The sequence below is a fragment of the Alexandromys fortis genome, unplaced genomic scaffold, assembly GCF_014885135.2.
Source record: "Alexandromys fortis isolate MF-2015 unplaced genomic scaffold, M_Fortis_MF-2015_v1.1 scaffold_17, whole genome shotgun sequence".
NCBI classification, from domain to species: Eukaryota; Metazoa; Chordata; class Mammalia; order Rodentia; family Cricetidae; genus Alexandromys; species Alexandromys fortis.
In genome coordinates, this window is record NW_026067896.1 from 13,429,411 (window position 1) to 13,456,196 (window position 26,786).

Sequence of the window (26,786 nt, forward strand, 5' to 3'; positions counted from 1 at the left end):
ATTTGTTTTATCCCACAGGTCCCTTGCATACTTACACATACATACACACACATACTCACATAAAATGGCTTTTTATTTAGTAGTAGTTCTTGTTGTTGTTGTTTTTCAAAACAGAGTTCCTGGCTTTTCTGGAACTCACTCTGTAGACCTGGCTGGCATCAAATTCAGCTCTTTTTCTTCTGTTGATTTGTTTTGTCCCCTTCCAATGTGTTAGTTTTTGTTCTGTCTTAATCTATTTTATTATTATCCCTTAATCCTGGTTGTTTTCTGAGAGACTAAAAGGAGGTGAACTCGGATGAGAGGGGAGGTGGGAAGGAACTAGGAGGAATAGTAGAAAGGAAACCATAATCAGGATACATTACATGAGAAAAAAATAGTTGCAATCTAAGACAGCAAAAAAGGAGTTTGTAAAACAAATAGAGGAAAGCAATAACATTGTTGATACACAGTAGATCATCCATCTAAGTGCTTTCTCATTTCCTAAGGTAATCAAAATGAAATGTGCCCCAGACTCACTAATACAACTTTGGATACAGGAAAATACAGATGATGGCTTCACTGTCAATTGGGGAGAAAAAGTAATGGTCATTATGAGGTTTCAACTTTGCTCTTCCTGAGTGTTTCCACAGCAACAAGATGACCCAGATTTTCCAAAATTGTATTACCATAGTAACAGAAAGTTTGCAAGTTGCTGAGTTCTCGCTCTACCTGTGTAGCTTGTCCTTCCAATGAATTTTTTACATTCCTAGAACTCAAGTTTATTTTGAGACTCTAAATTCTTACATAAAGCATCCCTCATCAACTAGCAACTTTCCCAGAAGATACTATAAGTTAGAAATTGGATGGTAAAAAAATACAAGGTCAAAGAAACTTTATTAATCAAATAAAGTAGCACTATGTATTAAGACAGAAATAAATGATATGAATGTTCTTTCAATACAACATGAATATTTTAGAGCACCATCAAATAGTCTTTTTTAAAAGGTATCCAAATGGTCACTTATTATGTTTCCAGTGTCTTTAATTTAATGTTACTTGAATTTAATTACAATAAAACACTATTTTTGTTTATTTATTTACTTACTTAGGGGAGAACTTGTGTTCCACAGTGCACATGTATGGATGAGAGAATAACTTGCAGGAGGTGGTTCTCTTCTCCCACCACTTGGGACCTAGGGATAGAGCTCTGTTTCTCAGGCTTGGCAAAAAGTGCTTTTACATGCTGAGCCCTCCACCTGGCCCACAAAGTATTACTCAGAAAAACCTTCAGAAGCGTATACTGTTCTGTTGAAAAATTGTTTCACGGAATTAGTGAGGTAAATTCAGCACCATTTACAAATACTAAGAATATTAATTTATATTTTAAAAGTGAAATTTGTACAACATGGTTTGACTCTTTTCAAATTTCCAGTTTCTCACAAATCCCTTAAAAGTCATATTAAGCTTCTGTCCTGCCTGCTGATCATTAAAAATACACAGAGTCTGTCCCCCCTCATATTAGTCCAGACCTGTCTTTCAGCCTGGGCTTTGTCATCCATTGAATATTTTCATCATTTGGGAGATTAAGAGAGGAAAAGGAGATAGCAGAGAAAGAAAAGGAAAGGAAAAAGCCAGATAGATAGATAGATAGATAGATAGATAGATAGATAGATAGATAGATAGATATCGAGGTTTGTTTTGGGGTTAAACACATTAATCCTCTCAGAGTATTTCCATATCTCAGGTTGCATGTGTTATTATTTATAAACACATGGGGGGGAGCTATCCCACAAAAAGCAGTGGTCCCATGAGTGGCAGTGGTGGGTCACCCAAGTCCTCCGTGGTGGTGGTGGTGGGGCAGCTAAAGGTTACCTTAGTGGGTGGAAGACCAGGACCTGTGAGAGTCAGACAGATACATTATGCAGAGAGAGAGTTTGGGTATAGAGTTTATTTAGTGAGTTATGGAGGGTAAAGAGAAGGGGTAAGAAGGAAAAGGGGGGATGGTGAAAGGGGTGAAATGGGGGAAGAAGGGAGAGGGGCAGTAGTTACCTGTTCGGAAGAAGGACAGGAAGAGAGAGAGAACAGGCTGGAGAGGAGGCTGGGGATCTGCTTGCCTCAGGCAGAAGTGGGGGTTGGGAGTGGGCTGAACTTGTCTCTTAAAGAAACTGGGTACCCAGGTGACACAGAAGGTTAGCAAAATAATAGCAGATGGAAGTATTTTTCTGTTTGTTCGAGATCTGGATGTTCGTAGGCCCAAATGAAAAATTTCTGAAGAAATGGGATTTTCTATTTTTAAACAATCAGTTGTTTTAAAACTTCTGTGATAACTTCTGGTTTCCAGAGGGGTTTGGGATTTTATAAATTACTGACTCTGATGAGGAAGATGCTATACCTCCCATCCTTCTTTATTCCTTCCCTCACTCCTTCCTTCCTTTTTCCCTTCCTTCTTTCTATCCTTCTCTCCCTTTTCCTTCCCTTTTCCCTTCTTCCCTCCCTTCTTTCTTTCCATCCATCCTTTCTTCCATCCTCCTTCTATCCATCCTTCCTTCCCTCTTTCCTCCTTCCCTCCTTCCTATCTTCTTCCTTCCTTTCTTCCTTCTTTCCTTACATCCATCTTTCCTTCCTTCTTTCCTTCCATCCATCTTTTCATCCATTCTTATTTCTATCCTTCCTTCTATCCTTCCTCCCTTTCTTCATTTCTTTCCTGCCTCCCACCCTTCCTCCCTCCCTCATTTACGTTGTTGGGGGGTTTGTAGTAATTTTTTGTCTTTGTTTTTATTTTTTTGGAGATACAGCCTCTATGTGTAGTACTGACTGATGTGGCTTACAATTCACTCTGTAGATAACCCATTGTCAATGCTGGTTCATATCACTAATTTCTGCATTGATAATATGATCAGTTGGATAAAAATTGATGAAAATTATGTACTATAGTATTTCACTTTTGTTTGTCAAGGGAGCAAAAGCAACAACAAAATTTACAGGAAATGATAAGTGGCAAGAAATGATGTACAACTGTGTATTGATCCTTGACCCTTAAGAACATTCCCTGAAAAGTCCAAGCTTACAGAATTTGAGAATATTGATACCTGATTTTTGTCCTCTTATACAAGGGTATAGTACCATTTGAAAAATATGGGCAACAAATCACTTTTGAATTAAATGCATTGTCGAAAGGGTCTTTGTAAATAATGTTTTCTCAGTGACTCTCATTCAGGACTCTTTGAGGGAAGTGTTACTCATAAGAAGATATGTGACTGCCCACTGTTATTTTCCAGCCATAAGGCATTCAGAGTATCCATTTTCCTCAGGAATTGCATGCCATGACGGTATTGTGCAGATCATTGAGATTACATGTAAACTGTGCAGGCAAATCATGATGACAGAAAGGAAAGCTATGCCAGGCATAACGCTATCCTGCCAAAGGATTTCTCTCTCCTGTTTCTTCAGTTGTTCACTTGTTTTTGAAAAGTATCAATGACTCAATCTACTAATCTGTACTTCCAGAAGAAATATTAATTCCCAGCTATTTTGTCCTGGCTTCTTTTGTACATAGTTGGAAAACTAAGAAAAATATTAGATTTTATATATTCATTAAATGTAAACTCCCTAACACCTGTGTGAAGTGTTTCATTTCTGTTGTGCTGATTTCTGTAATAGAGAAAGCCAAACATATTTTCAAAGTTTCTTGTAGGTAGCCATACCCGTCAGCCAGTTATCTACAAAACTGTCAAATTTATTTCTTACCAAAATAGGGATTAATGTTTTACCAGAGAACACTTATAAAATACATTTTCCAAACTAAAGGTGAGGCAAAATTCAAATAGAGTTCCTTTCAGTGAGCCATGAATAAATTCTCTTCTTTAATAAACTATCATGATCAAAGAAATATACTTTTGTTGTCTTTATACTAAATACTTGTGCTTTTCCAGACATTGTCTGCTTAGCAGTAATAATAAAATTTATGAATAGCATGACTTTATGTGGTTATGAAATCTCTGTTAAACACACACATGTACCTACCAAAACTCAAAGCTTATTCTGTGTATGTGTGTTTGTACTTTTGGTTTCTATGAATATTTTAATTAAGTTGAGAAGACCCCATATTGAAGGCATGGTATACCCAGTATCCACAGGCTATAAGGAGAATGATCATTTGGAAGATGGAGAGAGTGAGCAGGCAAAACATCAGATACATACATATCTCTTCTTTGATTATAAGTCAGGGTACCCTTTTTATTTCATACTGTGGCATCCATTTCTCAAAGCATGACAGTTTTTTCAGCTATTCCCCTAATTCTTGGTTTGGAAAAAGTCTTAAGAGCTGTACTTTTATTTATTGGTAGAAAATAAAAGCATGCTCTTCTTGTTGCTGTTCTATTGCTGTAGGAAATAGGCTTCTCCAATTGTTCAGTAATATGCCTTAGTTCATGTATTGAATGACAACACCTTATGCCCATTCTTTTCAGTTACTCTGCTTGAGATGTTGCAATTTGCTACGTGGGAATGCTGTTGACTGGTGATTCAGTGACATGAATCTCCAATAAAGTCAATAATATAGATTACTGGTAGACACACAGTGAAATGGGAATATGTTCGCTGTCTCATTGCCTTCTTTCTCTTTTAATAAGACTTAATACGAGATTAGAAAAATTATGAAGACAACTAGGCATAAAATGTTTAATATATGTGTGTGTGTGTTTGTGTGTGTGTGTGTATTTGTCAGTTTGTTTGAAATTGCTCCTTAGATTCCTACTTTAGAAACTTTGAGCAAAATGCTACTTTGATTTGATAGAGAAAAATATTAAATATAGATACAAGTTAATAAGGTATCATAAGTACATACACAATATATAATAAATGTGTATGTTATATATAATACTTTTTGATACATATATATTTTCTACTTAAAACATATTAATCCAAAGTTGATTTCCAATATATTTATTTGCTTACTTTGTAAATCTCTATATACTATTAAATGTATATATGTTGCTTTTATACATATGTAAATCAATGTATGAGTATTAAATTTTTATACTTCTGTGCTAAAAATAATGGCTGGTAAATGTTAACTCTGCAAAGATATTTCAGTAGCTAATTAACCTAATAATAATGAGAAATGTAGTTTGATAAAAATAACTACTAAATATGCTGTAACTAGAATGTGATATCTTTTTTTTCTAGTAACATTGGGAAAGGAGATACTGACAGAATATTGTCTATATGCATTTCTGTTTAGAAAGGAAGTGAATTAAGAAGTGATTTAATATTTGATCTTTCATTGAAAATTAAAGTATTAATATGATTTTATTGCTTTTTACTTTCTCCTTAAGCAGGATTCCATTTTGTGCAGCTTATATTTTTCCTCTGTGTGAAGACAGTGCTGTTTATTTATTTGAAAACTAAGTACCTTCCTTATCACATAACAGCACAGTCCTAAAACACAGAACAATATATGTAAATATTCTGTCTGAAGCCCCGAGATAAGAGCTACTTAAGTGTGAAACTTGAATGGACTCATTGAACTAGACCTGTGATAACAGAATTAGACAGCAGTTAGTAGTTTCTTCAAGTCAGCATGATGCTTTAGTGACATGGACTACAAGGTCCATAGTTTAAATTTGCTACCTTATCCAGTGAAAATCACAACTTTGTGATTTTTTAATCCAATCCATTAAAGTGACTCCACCTACATACAAAACTGGAAATCACAGTCTTCTTTTTGGTAGTTTTATTTTGTAATTCCACTTGTAAATGTGTTATATTTAATTCAGGCTGGGGCAAAAGACAAAGATGATATCTGTACTCTTACATTTTTATATGTATGTGTATGTATGTATATTAATATATATATATATTATTGATTAGTATAAGTACAGTGATACGCTACAGATCTGAGAGTTTGTTCATTTCACTTGGTTAATGTTTTATGCCCAGGTTATGAATGCCCCACTTCATTCTCCCTCAAGCCCTGGCTACCACTGTTCCACATCATGGGAATTTGATTGAATGTGTTAGATACTATTTATAAGGAAAACCATATGCCATGTGTCTGTTACCTGCTTATATTTCTAATCAAAATGTTTCATAGTTTCACACATAATATAATTTTTCATTTTGAATGATTTAACTTATCATGTCATGTGCAATGTTTGTAATTACTCTATCCATTCATCTTATATACGTTAGTGTTTTCTGATTTTTGGCTATCATGCTGTAGTTAATGGAAGAGTCCTAACATCTCTTCTTCTTGATGGGATTTTCCTGAGTCCTATTCAGGATCCTACAAACCATGGCAAGTTAACCTGGCAGGTACATTGTCTTGATGATAAGTCTTCGTGCTGATGCTCGCTGCACTTGTTTTGCACCGTTCTCAAAGTGGAAGTGAATTTTTGCAAAGTATCACCATGTTAAAAAATAATTTCTAACCTGACATGTATGAGTGATGTCATATGGTTATTTTTAATTTTTCATTCTCTAATGATTGATAACAGTGAGCATGTTTTGCCCATGTCCATTAGACTTTGTATGTCTTCTTTGGGAAAGTGTTAATCAGTTTTTGTATATTTCATTGGATATACACATATAATCTGAGATCCTTATATGTTTTAGAGACTAACTCCTATTATCATATGAAATACAAATATTTAATTTCTGTTTGTGAATTGCATTTTTCTCCCTGGTGATTTTTCTCTTTGCTATTCAGAAATGTTTCAGTTTGATTCGATCTGTGATGTTTACTTTTCTTTTCTTTTTGTAAAGCAATTTAAGTGTTCATATGTAAAGCTTTTTGGACATCACCTCAGCTATAGTAACTGCTCTAATCTGCTTTATCTATTGACACACTCCAGGAGAACAGGATTTCTGTTTGATTTGTTATGACATTTTTCAAAGCCCAGGCCAAATCCGGGTACACAATTGATTCTTAGTGAATCTATATCAGCTTGGCATTTTTTTTCTTAAAATCATTTATAAATAGAGAACTCCATCAAATTTAAAAGTCTCTCAACAACAGACAAGTTAAAAGCCATCTCTAAGGTGCAGAGAAACCTTGGTGTAGCACTTATTCAGCAAGGGATTAATATCTAGAACACACAGGAAGGATAGTAAGAGTAAATAAGGACTAGAACATTATTAAAGTGGGCTTAATTCCTAGACGGAGGAATCCTAAGCAAGTCTCTTACTTTGCCCAATTAATAATCACTAAGAGAAAATATGTATGTGCACGTTTTTCACTGAATCACCTTTTTCTGTTGCTATCACTGACAAGGTCGTTTAGACTCCTCGAGTAATTTTTAATACTTGCTTTTTTGTGAGCCCATTTATGTATTTGAGTACTGTAAGAATAATTATGTCCTAAGATGCGGCTTTGTGCCCCAGGGCTTTCCTTATCAAGGAAGAAGATGCTCCAGGCAGGCCTCCTTAGAAACTAACTAATTTACTCCTTGATTAGAGAAAAACCCAGCGCTCTGGAGAATTGTGAACAAACCACAATCAACATTCTATGAATTGAAGTTACACAATTATACAGGATTCAAAATATAACACTGAAATAAATTAGTCCCAGGATAGGTAATCAAAGCTATAACATCTTTATCAAACAAATATTTAAGTAATATGAGAACAGTTTTTGATACTCTCACAATTAAAAAATATAATAGCTAGCTGTAAGATCAACACTAGATAGTCTTCAATTGTTCTATTTTCTCACTGCTGTTATTCACTTAGAAAAGTTATAATTCTTTCCTGACACTGACTTAAACCTTGATATCTCATTGTAATTACCTACATACTAGTTCTCCAAAGAAAATTATGATCCTTTTATTTGATTTCTGAGACATTACTTAGCTTAATTGTTCTATTTATAAACAGTAATCTTCAGTAATATAACTGAAAAATTCCTAAGTGTTAAAGAGAAGACCTATTAATTTGTTGATCAAAATGTAAAAAATTATGTAGAAGCAATTCTTTGCCATGACTATTAGTAATATAATATATGTGATTTATTTCAAGAATTGGTGAGTTTTTATAGTTGCTGTGTGTTTTGGTTGTTTTGTTTTGTTTGCTGTTTTGTAAATAGCTCGTGTTACCTGCTGGCTGATTTTTTGTAGACAAAACATGGCTTCAAAATACTAATCCCCCTCCCGCCTTAGCCCCAACAAGTGTTATGAATACCAGTGTGTGCTTCCACACCTGGCTCTGGTCTCCAATTATTTTTATTTGTGAGAACATCATTAACCACTTAATTCTTTGTTATATCCTCTTTCAAGTGCTTGTGATACAATAATAAATCAATAACAAACAAACATATATCGCTCCTGTCACCTTGATGTCCAATCCTAAACGATGTCACAGTGGTAGACTACTACAATTCTTCTTGCTCCTGAAAAGGAGGAATTGAACCAGTCACCTGGGTAAAAGCTGCAGATCATGATGAAGACTAGACTCTGATATTTAAGCTTAATAAATTAGTTAATGGTTTGATTACTAAATGGGTAAGCTTTAAAAGTGAATTCCAGGCAACAGAAACAGTGAGTTCCTCCTCTGAGTGTGATAAATGTACCCTTGCGATATAGCCTTGCTCTGCTAGTTCCAGTATCTCCTGTGTACAACAAATTATTTTCATGCATCAGCGATGTCTTAGCTGGAAATATTTAAGTTACAGTGAGTGCTAGCTATCATAAATTTTTTGATTCTCTTTTGAACTTGAATGAGACCAGGTTTACCAAGAGGTTACCTGCTGAAAGGGACAGGAAGGGACTGTGAACCAACTGAGGAAGCTACATGCAGTACTGAAATTTGTCTTTATAGTGCCTTTCCATATTTATAGAGACCTCTCAGGACAATAGATGTGTCTAATGGCATAGATAATTGACTGTGGCCATTTTTACTTCAGTGAGTGTATTCAGGGAATGAGGAAATGATATAACAATATAAGGTCACATGAGACAAAGGGAGTTGTCTCCAAGGGCCTTATTATTCGGAGTGTTGGGAAACTTTGAGTTGTTTTATTCATTGCCACATTACAGAACCTGATAATGTCCAATAAATGCCCTATAAATATGTACTCAGTAAAATGAATAGGTCAGATGTTTCACTAGAAAGATCACTTTCTGAATCCTTTAATACAATTAATAAAAAGGATTGTTTTCTTGACCATTTCCAGAAACTTCTGTCTTATAAATATGATGATAACGAAAACACATGTTGATTTCAATATCTCTAGCAAAGGTTCACGCCTGCATTAAGTACTATTTACAGGGACTAGTTAGAATACTGTAATATCCTTGGACATCACTTCAACTACACTTCCTCAGTATATCTTCCTTCGCTGTCCTGAGCATCAGCCCACGAGTGGATGATAATATTGCAGTAATAAAGTCATGTAAATAGGCAAGATCCCTTAGCGTTTTCAACTTCAAATAGAGTCTCCCCTCTTTATTTTGTGAAGTGTTCATTTCTCCACCCATGGCATGAAATACCCATGGAGAATGAAATCTGCATGAAGTGACTGAAAAGGCAGACATGTTTTCATCTCAACCACATTGGTCTTCTTTTAAGAAACCCATGGTTTCTAGGCATGTTTCTCCACATACAAGCTCACCTCAGATGGCCACATCTTCTATATTTTCCCACTACTTTAAAAACATCAGGTTACAGAACAAAAAAAAAAAAAAAAAAGGGAAGTTACCAGACTACATGTGTTAGTGTTTGCCTCATAATGTTTTCTCATTCACTTCATCTGACACCTACCTCATGATTGATAGCAGAGCCAACCTCTGAGTTCTTGTTTTTTAATTTAAGAATTAAGCTTTGGCGGGGGAAGGCGGGAAGAATTAAGCTTTAGATTGAATTGACTGATATAAAGCTATTAAATATATTTAATATTAAATATCTTAAATACAGATTTATCTTAAGATATTAAAGCTCTCATTTTTAGACCTATGTTAGACCCTGAAACATAATCACAGAGTCATAGCTGGCCCTTGTCCTTAACAAGTTCATACTATTATTCATAATTTATTTCCATATGCCCCAAGTAACCTTTATGAGACTACTTCCTGGATGTATGCACATACGTGTTGTTTCTTCTTTTTCATCTTCACTTCTTTAGAAGGTTCAACATCTATCCAATTGTTCCATCATTAATGCTTCTCTGTATCCTTCCGCGTGTCCTTGCACTAGACCATTAAGAATGTCATCATCTCTTTCTTGACCAGCTTGTCTTTCTATCTGAATGGCTTTCCTAACTTTTCTATCAGTCTCCTGGAAGTTTAGAATGTAATTGAAAGCATCACATCAGAGTTACCATGGTAATTTACAGTGACTGCTTTTAATTCCCCCATTGCTGTTTTGGCATCTTAGCCATAGCAAATGATTTGCAGCATTCCAAATTAAAGTGTACATAAACATTTTCATTTTATGGTAAAAGACTCAGAATGCCAAGAAACATTGATTATCATGAACAGGAATTTACGCTCTTTCTTCCTCTTCTAAGTATGTCTTTCCTCCTGGGAAGAAGCATTGGTGAAACCATCCCATAAACAATATGGCTACATCATTCTTTCTGAGGAGAGGGAGGATAATTTTGGTTTTGTTCATACACCTTTCAATTTTGTCACATAGCAATAGTTGCTGCAACTGAAAATTCATTTGTTCCTTCTTGTCTCCCACCCACATATAATGCCTTATGAATCCTAACTGGGTACTTATCATGCACATTGGCTATAGAGTTTACAGTGTGAGATGTAACTAGCAAACGATTCTATCTCCCTCCTCACATGGTTTGGATAGGATTGTATTTTCACTGTGACATTAGATACATTTCTTCCACTTTCTTTATTTGATCTTTGTCTTTTTCCCTAAAGGATGCACTTACTGGCTTTGTGTTGTCAAATCTGAACTGTAGGTATCATGACTTTTGCTTTGTTGCCATTATTAAAGAAAATAAAGGTTCTCTGGGAACAGATACAGCAATGCTGAGACAGTAGACGATTAAGCCAGAGGACAAGTAAGTGACGAAGGGGCCAGCAGCATATGCAACGTGGATGCGCTAGACAATGAAATGATTAGTGATGGATGGGACAGAATAGGATGCTATAAATTCATGCTAGTTAAAATTATATAATTGAAATCGACTGAACAAATTTATTTATGGAGTTTTTCATTTGATTTTTTTTAAATATTGATAACCTTGGGAACCTAAAACCTCTAAAAGCAAAACAACCAGAGTTCTTATTTGTAACACAATCCTAATTGGTCTTATTAAATAAAAATCTGAAGTCGAATATTAGGGATTTAAAAGCTGAAAGATCAGAGAAGGAGATCAGCCAGTCACTGGAGTTCTTACCTCCCTGAATGCTCAGACCCAATAGACAAGGTCCCACCTCTATGAATTCTCTAACGCTAATTAGTTTGCCTAGCTTTGCACTCTGATCTTCAGGTAAGCTCTATGTGTTAAAGCAAAAACAAAATATCACTGCGCTAATTTACTTGCTAGTTAGCTTTTACTGTTAACCTCATACAGCCTTATATTACTTGGAAAGAGAGTTTCCAGAGGAGTCATTTACATCAGATAGGCCTGTAGGGGATTACCTTGCTTGCTAGCTGGTATAGCAGCCTATTCTGAGTGACAACAGTCCCTAGGCAGGAGGTCCTGCACAATAGGAAAGGGGTAGCCAAGAACAAAAGAACAAGAATCCATGCAAATATTCTCTCTTTGCTTTTGACCATATATGGCAAGCTTTATGATCCTTCCTTAACTTCTCCACAATAAGGCACCAGAACCTAAAATTGTAAGACTAATACTCTCTTTCTTATTTGAATATTTTTGGGGGGTCCAGGTGTTTATCACAGCAACAGAAATAAAACTGAAATAACTGTCCTTCTGTAGAAAATCTTTCTCTGGATATCATGAATCCGGGAAATTAAAGTCCAGTGATTCATTAATGCTGGAAAACCCTCCCAGTTACCATGATCATTAAGAGAGTTCTGAGGGGGCAAACTCTTGGTTGTGCAGGAAAGAGCCAGGTTTCCCACTCCAAAGCCTGATTATCACAGCATCTTACCTGACATTTCTCCATTTCTAGTCTCCTCATCTTTGTCAACGCTCCTTGCAATTTTTACCCAAGAATGACTTCCAAGACCCACTTCCAGGGATTCAAATTAGGAAGCTATTAACAGGGATAACATTTCTAGCAAGGGATTCTTACTTGTTCTTTTTTCCTTCCTTGTCAGTTTTCTTGTGAATCAGTCCACTTATTAATTCTCGAATTACTTGCGTCCAAGGAAACACATTTTGCTGCTGAAATATGTGATAGATGGCATGTAATAAGTAACAGCTTGTGGTCTTCAAATTATAGCCCAGGGAGCAAACTAGGCTCTCATGTTAGGATTAAATATCCCAGGTCCTTGGAAGTGCAAAGTCTGTGAGAATGTAGCTGTGAGGAACACTGTGTTCTAGTTTCAGGTTTGAAAAGAATGCTTACGCTCATGCTTTCCTCCACTGATGGGTTGCAAAACAAACCATACACCCAAGACGGTATTTCTCTTCCTCACTCAAGCTACTTTAATCCAACTAAAACTAAATGCTTAAGATTTCATTCAAAATCTTTGTTTAATCTCAGTAGAAAATTTCACTAGTGACAGAGTTGCTAAAATTGAAGTGGACATGAATCTCACATAATTCCTGATTTAAATTTTTTTCTATTCAGTTTTATGTTTTTGTTCAACTGTGTATAGTGCCATGATTTTAGAAATTCATTGCAGCCAATTTATCATGACCTGTAGTGCGAGAGTATCCCTAAGACATTCTTATTATTTTGTCTTTTGATATGATTGGGGATTGAACTCAATCCTCAAAACTGCTAGGCAAGTGCTTTTCCACTAAGTCATACTTTCAGTCCTCCCTGAAAATTGTGATAGATTTATTTACTGTCTTGGAGACTTCAGTTCTACCTGGTATCTCTATTTCTTTCACTCTTGAGAACTTTGAGTTCTTTTTTAGGGCCATGAGGAAACTGTGTCCTTGACTTTTAGCCAGCCACATCCATACTGTCAAATGTGAGAAAGGATTCAGAGTCCCACTTGCTGTGTAATATCCAATATTAGGAGACAGGCATATGACAAGGGAGCAGGCCTGTCATCCTTCCATGGATCTCTTAAGCTTCTCCTGATCATCTCAGGGGAAAGAATTGCTTTTCTTTACTAAGAAAAAAGTTTTGAAAAGGATATGGGAAGAATTTATTTCCCCAGACATGCTATAATGAAGTTTGGCTAAAGTGTTGGTTGGCCACGGTGGTGTGCAAATCTGTAACCTTAGATCTTGGAAGGTGGAAGCAGAAGGGTCAAGAGTTTAGAGATAGTCCTGAGCAACATGACAAGTTCCTGAATCAGAAAATGGGCTTAAGGTTTATAAGACACTGCATTGAACAAAATGGCCTAGAATTTTGGAAAACAGAAATGCAGCTTTTGTTACCTCATCTCTCTTCTCATTCCCTATTTACCTTTCTTCTCTTACTCCTCTTTCTTTCCTAACTTTATCTCCTCCTATCTCTTCCAGAATTAAAATCTCAGCTACATATCCATCTATGTGTCTATCACCTATTATCTGTCCGTCAGACTTTTTTTTTTATCAGACTTTCATCATTTTAACTCCTGAAGTTAACACCTTAAAAAAGGGATGGTTTATCTTAACTCACAGTTTCCAAAGCTTCAACCCATCATGGTAGGGAATGCCTAACAGAGCAGAGCATCTCATATCAAGATCAGGTGGAAGAACAGGAAGGGATAGTATGGGTATGATATATAACCAGATAGGGGCAGAGATAAACTTCAAGACAGTCCCCACCCCAGTGACAACTTCCCAGTCACCAGCTTCTTTAGTTCTGCAGCAGCTCCTGATATCTCCAAAGTCACTACATATGGCAGTGCCAGATGAAGATCAAGGTTGCCATAGGATGCTGTGAGAAATATTTCACATTAACCATATTATCGTTCCCTCTTTTCTTCTTTATCTTTCTCATACTGCTCCCTTTTTCTTATTCTCCTTTTCCTCCCTTCTTCTATTTGTCATATATCATCTATCTCTAATCCATCCTGTATCTACCTATCACCTATGATTCATCTATGGATCTTTATATTATTCATCAATTTCTGTAACATTTATATTCTAGTTATCATCAAGCGCCTGCCTATCATCCATTATCATCCTCCATCTATCTATCTATCTATCTATCTATCTATCTATCTATCTATCTATCTATCATTTACTTGTGTATCATTCATACTATCCCCATCACAGAGCACATAATGTATAATGTTATATTTAGCCTAAAAGAGGGGTCCAGTCTCTATAACTGTGATAACTACCTTTCATCATCAAGTTCTGGCACATTATCAGTCTGATATCTTGACTGGCACCATGGTTAGATGTAAACACTGAGTACAGAAAGACTGTCTACACATGATGATGTCACTGTAATTATTTTCATGTGCTTAGATTAGAGCACGCTTTTGACAATTTATAAAGCATGGTTTAAATTTCTTTGCTGCAGACAGTGAAGTTTGGGCTTTGCAACAAATCCCAGTTGGGGTCTGCAATGTAAATTGTCAGCATAGGAGGATGGGGACTCACGCAAGTACCCAAGAATCTCTAAGGATCCAAAGGCCTTAGCAGGAGCTACAAAAAAAAAAAAAAAAAAAAAAAAAAAAAAAAAAAAAAAAAGATGTAGATGTTATGAAGTCGTTTAAGTGATGTTTATAAGGAATAGACGATTTTGCTCCCAGATCACCAGGGGAAACAAGGAAGAGTGGATAGAAAAATATAAGAGAATAAATTGAGCCTTTATGTTGTAAGAAATAGCACGTTCCTGTCCTTGAGATGGGGAGTCTGATGTAGAAGTTGTTTCCCTCTGTCTTTAACCTGATGAGGGTCAATATTCCCTTAGACACAGAATATGTTTCTTTCTGAAACAAGGCTATCTGCAGCATTTGTTAATATAAATGTTTAACTTTATTTCTAGGATTTCCTTTGTTTATGTGTTTCACATTGATGGTTTTTATTTGAAACATAGTAATACTACCTATTTATTGGGCATGGGTTTAATTCTACATATTTTATAATGTGTGTTAATATATAAAATCATATTTATTAAGTATATTTATTATATATTTATTAAACCATGTATTAAATATACCCCTCCCACGTGTAATCAAAGCAATCATTGCTTATAGACATTTTGTCTCTTAGAACCCACACTATGTGTCAAGCTACAACTAAGCCTATGAGATGGACATAGAATGAATGACCCTATAAAAGACTTCTCAGTGAATCGTGTGTAGTAGGTATTAAAGTAAAGATGTCATATTTATACTCTCAGTCAAAAAATAGTTTTGTCCTCTGCTTTAACAATGCCAGAAAAGAGACACTCGGAAGTGAAAGAACTTGCCCAAGTTCACAGTCAGGTCTCTGCGTAACTGTCATGCCACACTCCAGAAAAGTCAGCGGTAGGACTGAATTATGGTTGAAAACTTTCATTTCTAACTTGGGAAATATATGCGATGGCAAATTTAATGTCCATTTGGTTGCACAGTGAGATAGTTAATTCCTGGATTAAATAGTCAGGTCCTGTCTAACTGAAATAAATTATGAAAGGCAGAACCTCCTTCAGAATGTTTGTATACAACCCCTAATTAACAAATGACCCATTCTATCTAAAGTCTTTAAAGTTTGATGTTAAAAAATCGTGTTTCCTATAATAAATAATTTCTGTGCTGTGGTAAGCTATCCCTCGCTGTAACATGATTCAACTTATTCTTAAGAATCACATGCAATTCTTAAGACCTTATAATTGTAAAAGATAGTTCACGAAATGTTACATGCTAATGCACGTATGTCCAAAGTTCCACCCTGTAATGTTCTTGAGATTTATTTAACAAATACATTTGAATAATATTAAGGCTACAGAGCTGTTCGCCCTCCTATAAGCCTTTTATATAGACAAATATTTTATATTTAATGTGAATTCAGTGTTTCTGTGGTCCTAATATACCTTAGTAAACCTTGACTTGGCTACTTTTAGCTTAACTTAAATTCATGTATAACACATTAAACATTGATAGTATTATATGTTAGGATTTATGTAATAATTTTATTATAACTAAAACATTCTAGGTTTATGCTATTTACTTCACTAAGTATTCATTTTGCCTCTGGACAGTAAGACATTAATAATTAAGTACAATGCATATTTTAGAAGATTTAATTAGTGACATCTTCCATTCATTAGTTTAATATTTAATAATTCTTTGATACATTTTGTTTTCCTCCCAACTGTGGTGAGTTTTGCATATCACCTTTACCATATGTATTTCCTAGCATCTTTTTAATAATAAATCTTTATACTTTAATGTCAGAACATCAGAGGAGCTGATGTTGTGACATTTTGAAAATTCCCATGCTATTTTAATGATGTTAGAAGAACCAGGAGGCAACAAGGATGTTTGAAAATGCCATATAGACTCCCTGTTTCTCTCATGAATATTTAGTATGGAATTATTGCCCTATTCTTGCTTTCTTTTTTCTTTTCTTTTCTTTCTTTTTGTTGTTGGTTTTGTTTGTTTTGTTTTGTTTTTGAGTCAGGGTTTCTTTGTAACTTTGGAGCCTGTCCTAGAACTAGCTCTTGTAGACCTACCTGGCCTTGAACTCGCAGAGATTTGCCTGCTTCTGCCTCCCAAGTGCTGGGACTAAAGATGTGCGCCACCACTGCTCAGCTTGTTTTCTTTTATTTGACTAAACATACAAGTTAACAAGTTTTGAGATTTCAGGAGAGAGAGCACGAGCAAGGAACTCAGGACCGCGAGGGGTGCACCCACACACTGAGACAACGGGGATGTTCTATCGGGAACTCACCAAGGCCAGCTGGCCTGGGTCTGAAAAAGCCTGGGTTAAAACCAGTCTCGCTGAACATAGCAGACAATAAGGACTACTGAGATCCCAAGAACAATCAAAATGGGTTTTTGATACTACTGCACCTATTGGTTTTGTGGGAGCCTAGGCAGTTTGGATGCTCATCTTACTAGACCTGGATGGAGGTGGGTGGCCTTGGACTTCCCACGGGGCAGGGAACCCTGATTGCTCTTTGGGCTGACAAGGGAGGGAGACTTGATTGGGGAAGGGGGAGGGAAAGGGGAGGCGGCGGTGGGGAAGAGACAGAAATCTTTAATTAATTAATAAAGAAATAAATTTAAAAAACGTTAACAAGTTTTAATTCTAAACTGCAGCTCTAAACTGAGCTTAATATTTTTTTTAAATTAAAGCAATAGCATTGAACAATTTAAGTCTCTCTATAAATATATATGCATGAATTACATATGATATATGTTTCATTTTGTCATAAAATATTTCTGAACATATAAAATTGAACATCAATAAAATATATGTTCCCTACTTCTATTTATGAATGTGTTGTGTACACTTATTCTGTGCTGTAAGTAGAATATGCCCTGTATTAATGCCATATTTTATGTTCTATATATAGCTTCTAATTTCAGTGTTTGGTGAAAAGGTGATTGTTTTTTAATTTAGTGAGTGTTTATCTTTCTACTTTTAACCTGGGAAATTCAGAAGACTTATTTTTCACTGTGAGAGTTTTACGGTTTAACCATAAAAGAAGTGGTAGGATTTCTGCTGGGACATTTGTGGCTGTTTCTTTCTGAATGTTAAACCTTTGCTTGTGAGAACTCGCTACCTAAACCGTCCTGACTCAGGGTACCGCCTTAGGCACATATTTTGACTCCATATGAACACAGACTTGAATTGGCACCCGAAGAGGTGCAGTCAGGGCTTGCTGTGTGTAAAGACTGGGAGGATTTATGTTCTTTATCACTAGCTTAAATTCAGGTTGAAAAATCAATCATCCCATTCCTGATTAATCCAAAAGTGAAAAAAAATCATCCATCTATGCCATGAAAACACGAGGACTGAACAACTACAAATGATAGAGTGAAAAAGTAGCTTTTCACTGAGGAGAAATGGAGGCTGCGCTTGGCAACTTCCGTCACTTTTGTTTTCCTCGTGATAGAACAATAATTCTGGGGAATGAATATTTGGGTATTCTTGTGTGACCTTTCCGAGGGTGGCCTGAGCAAATTAGAGTACTGACAACAGCTCATAGAAGCTATTCAAGTCTAGCTAAGAAACCATGAATTTTCTGGAGTGCCTTACGGCGGTACAGATGGTGTGAAAACAGCTGAACTCCTGAGATTCACACCCAGGGTTGGGGATTACTAGTAAAGGCTGACTTCATGGAACTTTGTGCACAGATTCCCGGCAGTGAAAATGAAGAATGTCCTCTCCTACCAGAAACTGGAGAGGAACCTTGTGAAGCTTCTGGAGAAGCTCCAAAATTCTTATGAGTCTCATGAGTTTTCTGAACCTCATGGGTTTGATTAATAATACCCTAAGTCTGGAGATTTTTCATGAGGGAATATTTCAATTCTGAGGGAGTAGCTTCAAAATATCACATCAACCATAAAACATTTCATGATGTTCTGTACGTTTCTACTGCTTAAGCGAGGTACAGAAGTATTAAACCCGGCTCAAGTTTGAGTAGTACCTTGTCTTTTTAATAATAATAAAAGGGAACAAAGTTTAATTTTAATTAAAGTTAATTGCTCAAACATTGAAGTATATATAAGTCCTGTTGTTGTCTCCCAGTTGCGGCATCTCTCACTAAATGTGTGTATGTCTTCTGTTTGTGTCTTTTAGCATCCCCGTCAATTAAGCTTTTGGTGGATGATCCTATAGTTGTAAATCCTGGAGAGGCCATAACATTAGTGTGTGTTACGACAGGAGGAGAGCCCACGCCCTCTCTCACCTGGGTCAGATCCTTTGGGACTCTACCTGAAAAGATTGTTTTGAATGGAGGGACGCTTACCATACCTGCCATCACCTCAGATGATGCTGGTACTTATAGCTGCATTGCCAATAATAATGTGGGAAATCCTGCAAAAAAATCCACCAACATCATTGTGAGAGGTAAGTTGGTCTGAAGAGGAAATAAATATTGTCATGATTAATTTAAAAATATTTTCTCAGATATTGACTTTGTATGCCAGTTATTGAGAAAATGTTTACAAAAATTGGATAATATGTAACCATATCTAGAATCTGAAAAATCCTAAATCCTAATGATACTTTATTTGCATGAAAGAAATTTACCAAATACTTACAATGATGTGTTGACTTGTACTTATATAAGTAAAACATAATTAATAAAGTGTTATGTAAAATATACATAGAGCATATGTCAGTTTAGACATTTAATAATTTTGTAAACTTTATGATTTATCCATATTTATAGAACCTCATTTATGTGAAGGTTTTACATTTTGATATATAGAGAGTTATATGTGTTTTTATACTTAAAAGATTCTACTTACATATACTGAATATAAAATAAATATAAAATATAAAATACAATGATAATTGCATGATGTGGTTTGGAAAGTATAAAAGTAGATATGAAAATATTAAGTTCTTTTCCATTGAGGTTATTAGGAAATATATAAAGACATTCATACTCACTTGAGTAAGGTGTCAAAAGACCTCATTGAAACAAAGACTTGAAAAAGTCAGAAAAAAAAGAAAAGCTTATTTGAGGGACTAGAGCAAAATATGTATGAGCTCCAAAATTGGCAGCAACAGGGAGATTGCTGTGATGGCTACTAGCTAATATGTTGATGGTGTATGTAGCCCCACTATTGGAAGAGATAAAGGGGTTAAGAAGAACTTCAAAGAGAAGTTATGTTCTTTGTGTCATAGTCGCTTAACATGGGACTGGATAGGGATGGAGATGAACAATGAGATGTCACAGGAGCAAGGAGAGGCCCTTTGCACACAACAGATTATTCTGTGAGTGAAGCCCAGTTAGCTCCATTGTCATTAATGTGTAGTATTTTTGCGAATTATTGTAGTGATTTTAGTGACCCCAGCTCATCGTGTCCATGTACAAAGATGATAGAAAGACCCTCCTTGACAAAATTATACTTTTAAGAAAATGTTAATTACTATAGTGCAAACCAAAACACTGTGGTTTTTGGCCTCAGCTGTAGAATTGTTAGCCATAGTATAGTCAGTAACTGTAAGGGATTAAAGTCGTCACTTCATGCATCATGATGAAATGAAATAGTACCGATAAAATTACCATAATGCCTCTTCATGGGATTAAAATGGCTAGACCCAATAATCCTGAGTTGATTATTAGTACTATCAAAGTGAGATTCATTTTTTTAATTTAAATAACATTTTTTTCCATTTATTTTACATACCACACAGTTTCCCCACCCACCACCCACCTATCCTCCTGTCCTCTCCTTTTTTTCCACTAGGATTTGTTATATTGAGGAGCCAGAATCTATCATCCATCATACACCAAGTGTTTAAAAATGAAAGAAATGGGAGCAGAGGGGGGCGGAGGATGCCGACAACAGTATTTATTTTCTGTCTGTTTGTTTGTGTTTGTTTTTAACATGCCTATATTGTCAAGGAGATGTAAAATAGTCTGTCAAATCGTGCTGTCAGATTGACATGAAAACATTGTAACACTTAGCCTGAAGTGTCACAGATCCAATAGTGAATACCATATTATATTGTTTTATCAAAGAAGCAAGTTCACTTGAGAAAAAGTGATGAGTTCAATCTAGCTTACAGAGTACAGTCATTTATAACCCTGAATCCACGGGCAGACAAAACGTCATTGTTTTTCAGGCATCCTCCAGGAAAGAGGAAATGCGCAGCAATGCACCCTACCCGTTTCTTCCCTCTCCTTGTCATCATTACAAAGGAAATCTCCTAACTCTTACCTAAGTAACGTGAACTAAGTAAAGCCTTAACAATTATTTCTCTGATACACAATTTCTTTGTTCTTATTTAACTTTTCTGGAATGTATATTTGTATTATCATACTATCTTACCAGTGGGACTTCTCAGTACTGACAACATTCAAATAATCAGCAAATTGAGGTTGTGGGTAATCTTACTGAACATAATAATTGTCTAATGGACACTATGTTAATCTGGAGAGAATACTATACTAATTCCAGGAATCTGTCTTCTATCCAATGGCAAGAAAGTAAGCTTAAAGAAAAAGATTTTCTCTTTCTATTGTTTTTAATAAGTTATTCTCTAGACTTTTGAATGTGTATAACTCATAGGGTCTCAGTTTCCCTGTATCACAGGAGAGGCAATGTACAGAATTCTGGACTTACCTCCCTTTGTGAATGTCTCTAACTAACTGGGAATCTGTAGGGATATCAAGGATATATTCTTCTTAAAACCAGCATTTCAACCTGTGAGTGTCTACACACAGAGGAGTATATAGAGTTCAAAGAGGAACAAAACTTCAGACACATTTCTGAACTCTTGGTTTAATCTTTACAGTTTTTATTTAAATGGTTTCATACAGAATATTTTGATTATATTTATCCCCTTCCCCAGCTCTTCCCAGTTCCTCCCCACCTTCCAATCGATCCAACTTCATGACTCCCATCACAAAAAATAAAATCAAAACATCAAAACCAATAAGACAAAATAAAAATGCCTAACAAGCAAAACTTAAAAACAAATGCCTACAACAACAAAATTAATTAATTAGCTAATTAATTAATTAATATTGAGTTTATTTTGTGCTGGCCAACTACTTCTGAACATGGGGATGCCCTGGAGTGTGCTCTAAACACTTAGTGACACTCTACTGTTTCCTTTGGCCAAGAAGTATCAATTGCACATATTGTCTTGGTTAAACATGGAACTCCTTGTCCACTTCCACCTATCCATATTTGGACCCATCTGTCTTAAACTTGTGTAGTCCCTATGGGTGATGCCACAGTCTCTGAGACTTTATATGCACGTCAGCCCTGTTGTGTCTAGAGGACACTATTTCCTTGGCTCGTAGAATCTTCTGCCCCCTTTTCTACATAGATCACTGAGCCTTGAGCACAGTGTTTTGATGGAGACATTGTAGACATTGATGTAGAATTGAGTGTTCCAACATCTTTTGCTCTTTACACATGGCCCACTTGTGGGTCCTGTGTTAATTTCCATTTACTACAGGAAGAAGCTTCAATGAGAAGCATTGGAACAAAAAAAAAAAAAAGAACACTTACTTAGAGATATAACATGTCCTTAGGAGACATTTTGTTGCTCTATTCCTTTAGCAGACTAGTAGTTTTAGGTTTTTCCCTATACTCAAAATCTATCTAGTCTCAGGTGTCTGTCCTCTTTAGAGTGCCAGTAACAGGTATATGTTCTGTCTCATGAAATGTACTTTAAATCCAATAAATAAGTGTTTGACCACTCCCGTAACATTCATGTCACTGTTGCTCTAGCACTTCAGCTAAAATCAGGAACAAGACATTTTCTTAAAAGTGAAATTGTTTCAAAGTAAAATATATGTGTGATTTATATATATTGTTTTCTATATGCAATGTCTCATTCCATAAATATAGCCAGCTCAAACTGAAAATGAATCTCATGGTTTACAATCTGAGTAGAACATTTATGACTAAGGCAGAAATGCTTCTCAAATCATCCTTAAAAAGTTTACAGTGATTGAGGCATATTTTCCTAAGTCAAGCAAGAAGCAGTTGCCTGATAAGTGTGAACAGAAAATTATGTTGATTCCTAATCTCATCCTGGGTGGCTGAGCTCAGTGCATTCCATACTCCTACTAGATAATGTGTTATTTCCATCTGAAGTTTTTTTTTTGTTGTGATTTGCTAGTTTTAGAAATGTCCACACTTCTTCTGTCATGATTAAGACGCTATTGAATAAGCATGGAAATAATATATTCAAGAAATTCTCAGCATATTTTACTGTATTGTGGGATGTTTAAATTGCTACAGTGCTTTCAAATCATAAATGTATATGGGATCCAAAATAGCATCAAACTCTAGCTGTGTTTCCTTGGATGCAGTTCAGGTCCATTTGGGGCCAGAAACTGGCAGTGAAAAGAAGAAGATGAAGTATGGGTAACTTTTCTTCTTTCCCTGTGTCAGTTCTCCGCTCCTCTCTCCACCATCCCTTTCCCATACCTACCTAATAGAGACCACCCTTACAAAGAGCTTTTCCTTTGTTCCCATGCAGCCTTAGTGATCTCGAGAGATACTGTTCTCAATAACATAAACATCTGTGTACACTGAGATCTGTTCAGTTTGTTGTGGATGTGAAAGGAGGAAAGAGGATGGAGAAAGAAGGGATAGCAAGGGGTAAAGGAGAGGTGTAAAAGTAACCCAAAGTATTATAAGTATGTACCGTGTGTAAAAATTGTGATATTAATACATGACAATAAAATTCAAAGAAAACTGTGTACTCTGATGAGACTCTTTAAAGAAACCATTAACATGCAACATTCTTGAACATTCCGTTATTTCAGCGGATTCTCTCTTTTTCTCTCTTTCTTTCTTAGTAGCATCCAAATAAACGCGGCACGACATGAGATCATTTTTTGGGACATTCATTTCTATATAGTCAAAGCATTTAATATTAATTCTGTAAGACCATGCAAGTCCCTGTGTGATATCTCCATCCATTGAGTATTAGAGTCATGAAGGTATGATTCCTTCTAAGGTTTGTTTTTTGAACAGCCAGAGTCTATCACCAGACCTCACCAAAAACATAGTTTTCAGTATCAAATGAGTCAAGCACAGGGGAGAACAGTTTTTCCCAAAGCCAGAGTCTAGAGAGATCTTCCACAGGACATCTTAAACTTTGCAAAAGCTTACATATCAGTAGTTCTCATTGTTCTATCTTTAATTAAATCTATTATCTTACGTTCTACTTTTTAATCACATATTCAATCTATGAACTAAAGAATGAGGTATTTTCTATGTCTTTTGATAAGTTGGTAAAACACCTTTTTTGTAGAATTTTCTGGATTCCAATCTATGGTAAAATGAGCCAGGAATATTCTATTCTTTAGACTAATGATCATATTAAAAATGAGGAAATTGACAGTGAGTTTGTCCTCCTGAATGTGACCTACAGAATCTCTCCCTGCCTCTACCATCATAAAATTATATGACCATATCTTCCCACATTTGATACCATCGGATACAATCATTGCTCTTTTCATTAGCATATCTCCCTTGGTTTGCTAAACTAATCTTCACACTAATCTTCCTGTAGACACTTTACCACAAAATCCGGCAAGATAGACTATGCTGAGTCAATTGGTTTATGTGTTATTTAAGAAAGAAGAGAAAAATAATAACTTAGGGCTATGACCTTGAGTAGAAATTTTATTCTAATTTATTCTCAAAAGGTCCATTGTCATTAAAGGATCAGTCACTGGTTTGACACTTTTGGGAGTCGAACAAACCTGAGAATGGAGCAGACTGGAAAGTCTTTAGATAATTGCTGGTTTGCATGATGTAATCCTCAGATAACTCATTTAGTAGTACTGAGTAGATTGTTCTTTTTTTTAATTATTTGTTTATTATGTATACAATATTCTGTCAGTGTGTATGCCCGCAGGCCAGAAGAGGGCACCAGACCTCATTACAGATGGTTGTGAGCCACCATGTGGTTGCTGGGAATTGAACTCAGGACCTTTGGAAGAGCAGGCAATGCTCTTAACCGCTAAGCCATCTCTCCAGCCCCCCCCCCTTTTTTTTTAAATATATTTATTGAGTATACAATATTCTGTCTGTTTGTATGTCTGAAAGCCAGAAGAGGGCACCAGACCTCATTACAGATGGTTGTGAGCCACCATGTGGTTGCTGGGAATTGAACTCAGGACCTTTGGAAGAGCAGGCAATGCTCTTAACCGCTGAGCCATCTCTCCAGCTCCCTAGATTGTTCTTATAAAAGGAATATTTTAATCACCTCTGATTAAAATACACACACACACACACACACACACACACACACACACCTTCAGCAAAGGAAACCTTAAAGGAAAAGTTTTATTCTGACTGACAGCTTATAGAGGATCTATGACCACTTGACTCTACTCTCTGTGGGCCTCTGGTTAAACATAACCCCAGGGCAGAAGCATACATGGGACCATATGCTGGATGGAAGATGCCAGAACTAAAGCTAAAACAACCCCTTTAAGGACATAACCCCAATGACTCACCATGTTAGCTATTTCTGTCTCCTAGATTCGCATCTCCTAACAGCTCATCAAAGCACGATCCCATCAATGGATTCATTCATTGACAGGTTCAGAGTCTTCATGATCGAAGCACTTCTCCAAAGCAGCTAAGCCTCTGTAAAGCACATAACACTTGGAAGGAATTGTCAATATAAATCAAGACTAAGACGGCAGCAAATGCTGTAGATGCCCTTTGATGGACAAAGTATCAAATAATTTACAGACAGGCTTTAATGCTACAACTGAACTCAGGGTGCTCTGTAAGCTATACGCTTCAAAACATCATGTTTCCTGGATGCTTCAACACTCACGTTATGTCTAACTTTCTTCCTAATCTCTTAATCTTTTATGAATCCATTTCCTGAATTTTTGTAAAGTAGCAATGTAAAACCATTTTCTTCTTTCCATTTCAAAATTATTTCAACATTTTTCTTGATCATAATCTATTTTTGGTGACATAATTATATGATTTCAATATTGAGTTACAATTCACCTTTTCAGAGAAGGTCAATATGTACCAACTGGGGACTGAATATACATTTTCCTAGTTGCATAAAAATATAGTGTAACATCACAGAACATCATAAACCCCATTTTTAAAATTTAATTTAATAAAATTATTTTATAACAATAAATTAGATAATAAAATGAAATTAAATTTAAACAAATGTTAATATTTTTAATTCTAGTTTATATGCATGGATGAACTGACTTCAAAATTTTAATTTTATTTTTTAAACTTATTTATCCTGAAACAATAATTGAAAGATGCATTAGCACAGTAAACATTTCAAAATATTCCTCTTTATAGTTATTGATGGGAAAACTTATCATTATAAACTTCTATGGCTAAAACTATTAGCTTTAAAATTCACCAGTTCTAAGTAATAACAGCCACCTGTACCAGTTATGTATCAGCTATGTACCAGATAGAACACATGCACTAAAGGCATTAACATTTTAGGTTTATGGGCTGATGAATTGACTCTTGGTGTTTTTGCAGAAGATGTGAATCCACGTCCCAGCATACAGGACAAGTGATTCAAAACCAACTGCAAATCCAGCTCCAGAGGATCTGATATCCTGTTCTGGCCTCCACAGACATCTGCACATGTCTGCACACATGCACGCATGCACACACACAATTCTCAAAAAAAATGAGATTATGAGATAGAAGTATGAATACTTTAAAGAAAGTAAAATTTAGCAGACATCTATTAAGCAATTTCTCAAATCAAGCTGCATTTCAGCAATAAAACCAAAAATCATAACCAGGCTTTGGACCACTGACATAACAAAGGTAACTTTCAAAATTTAGCCAGATTTCCACCGATAATTTACTTTCTCTAAAATATTTGAACTGACTGAGGTCAATCTCTCTCTCTCTCTCTCTCTCTCTCTCTCTCTCTCTCTCTCTCTCTCTCCTGCCCCCTCTGTGAGGTTCACCCCAGGAGTCTACAAGCCATTTCGGGGCTGTTCTCTACTTTTGTAGAAGTAGACCTTAGAGACATACTAGCAACAGGTTGAGTTTGGGAACATATTCCCTTTTTACTTACTAAAACAACAAACTACAGTAATATTCCAAAGGGAGATACCTTTGGAATATACAACCTCTTTAAATTTGAGCATATTTGGGATTTTGCTTTG

General features: G+C 35.7%; 1 protein-coding gene across 1 annotated transcript in view; it reads left to right on the plus strand.

The window, feature by feature from the left end:
• Nucleotides 1–26,786, plus strand: part of Mdga2 (MAM domain containing glycosylphosphatidylinositol anchor 2) — a 687,020-nt gene that overhangs the window by 463,957 nt on the left and 196,277 nt on the right. The window contains 1 exon segment of the mRNA XM_050163190.1: nt 18,752–19,021. Coding sequence (XP_050019147.1) covers nt 18,752–19,021 — 270 coding nt within the window.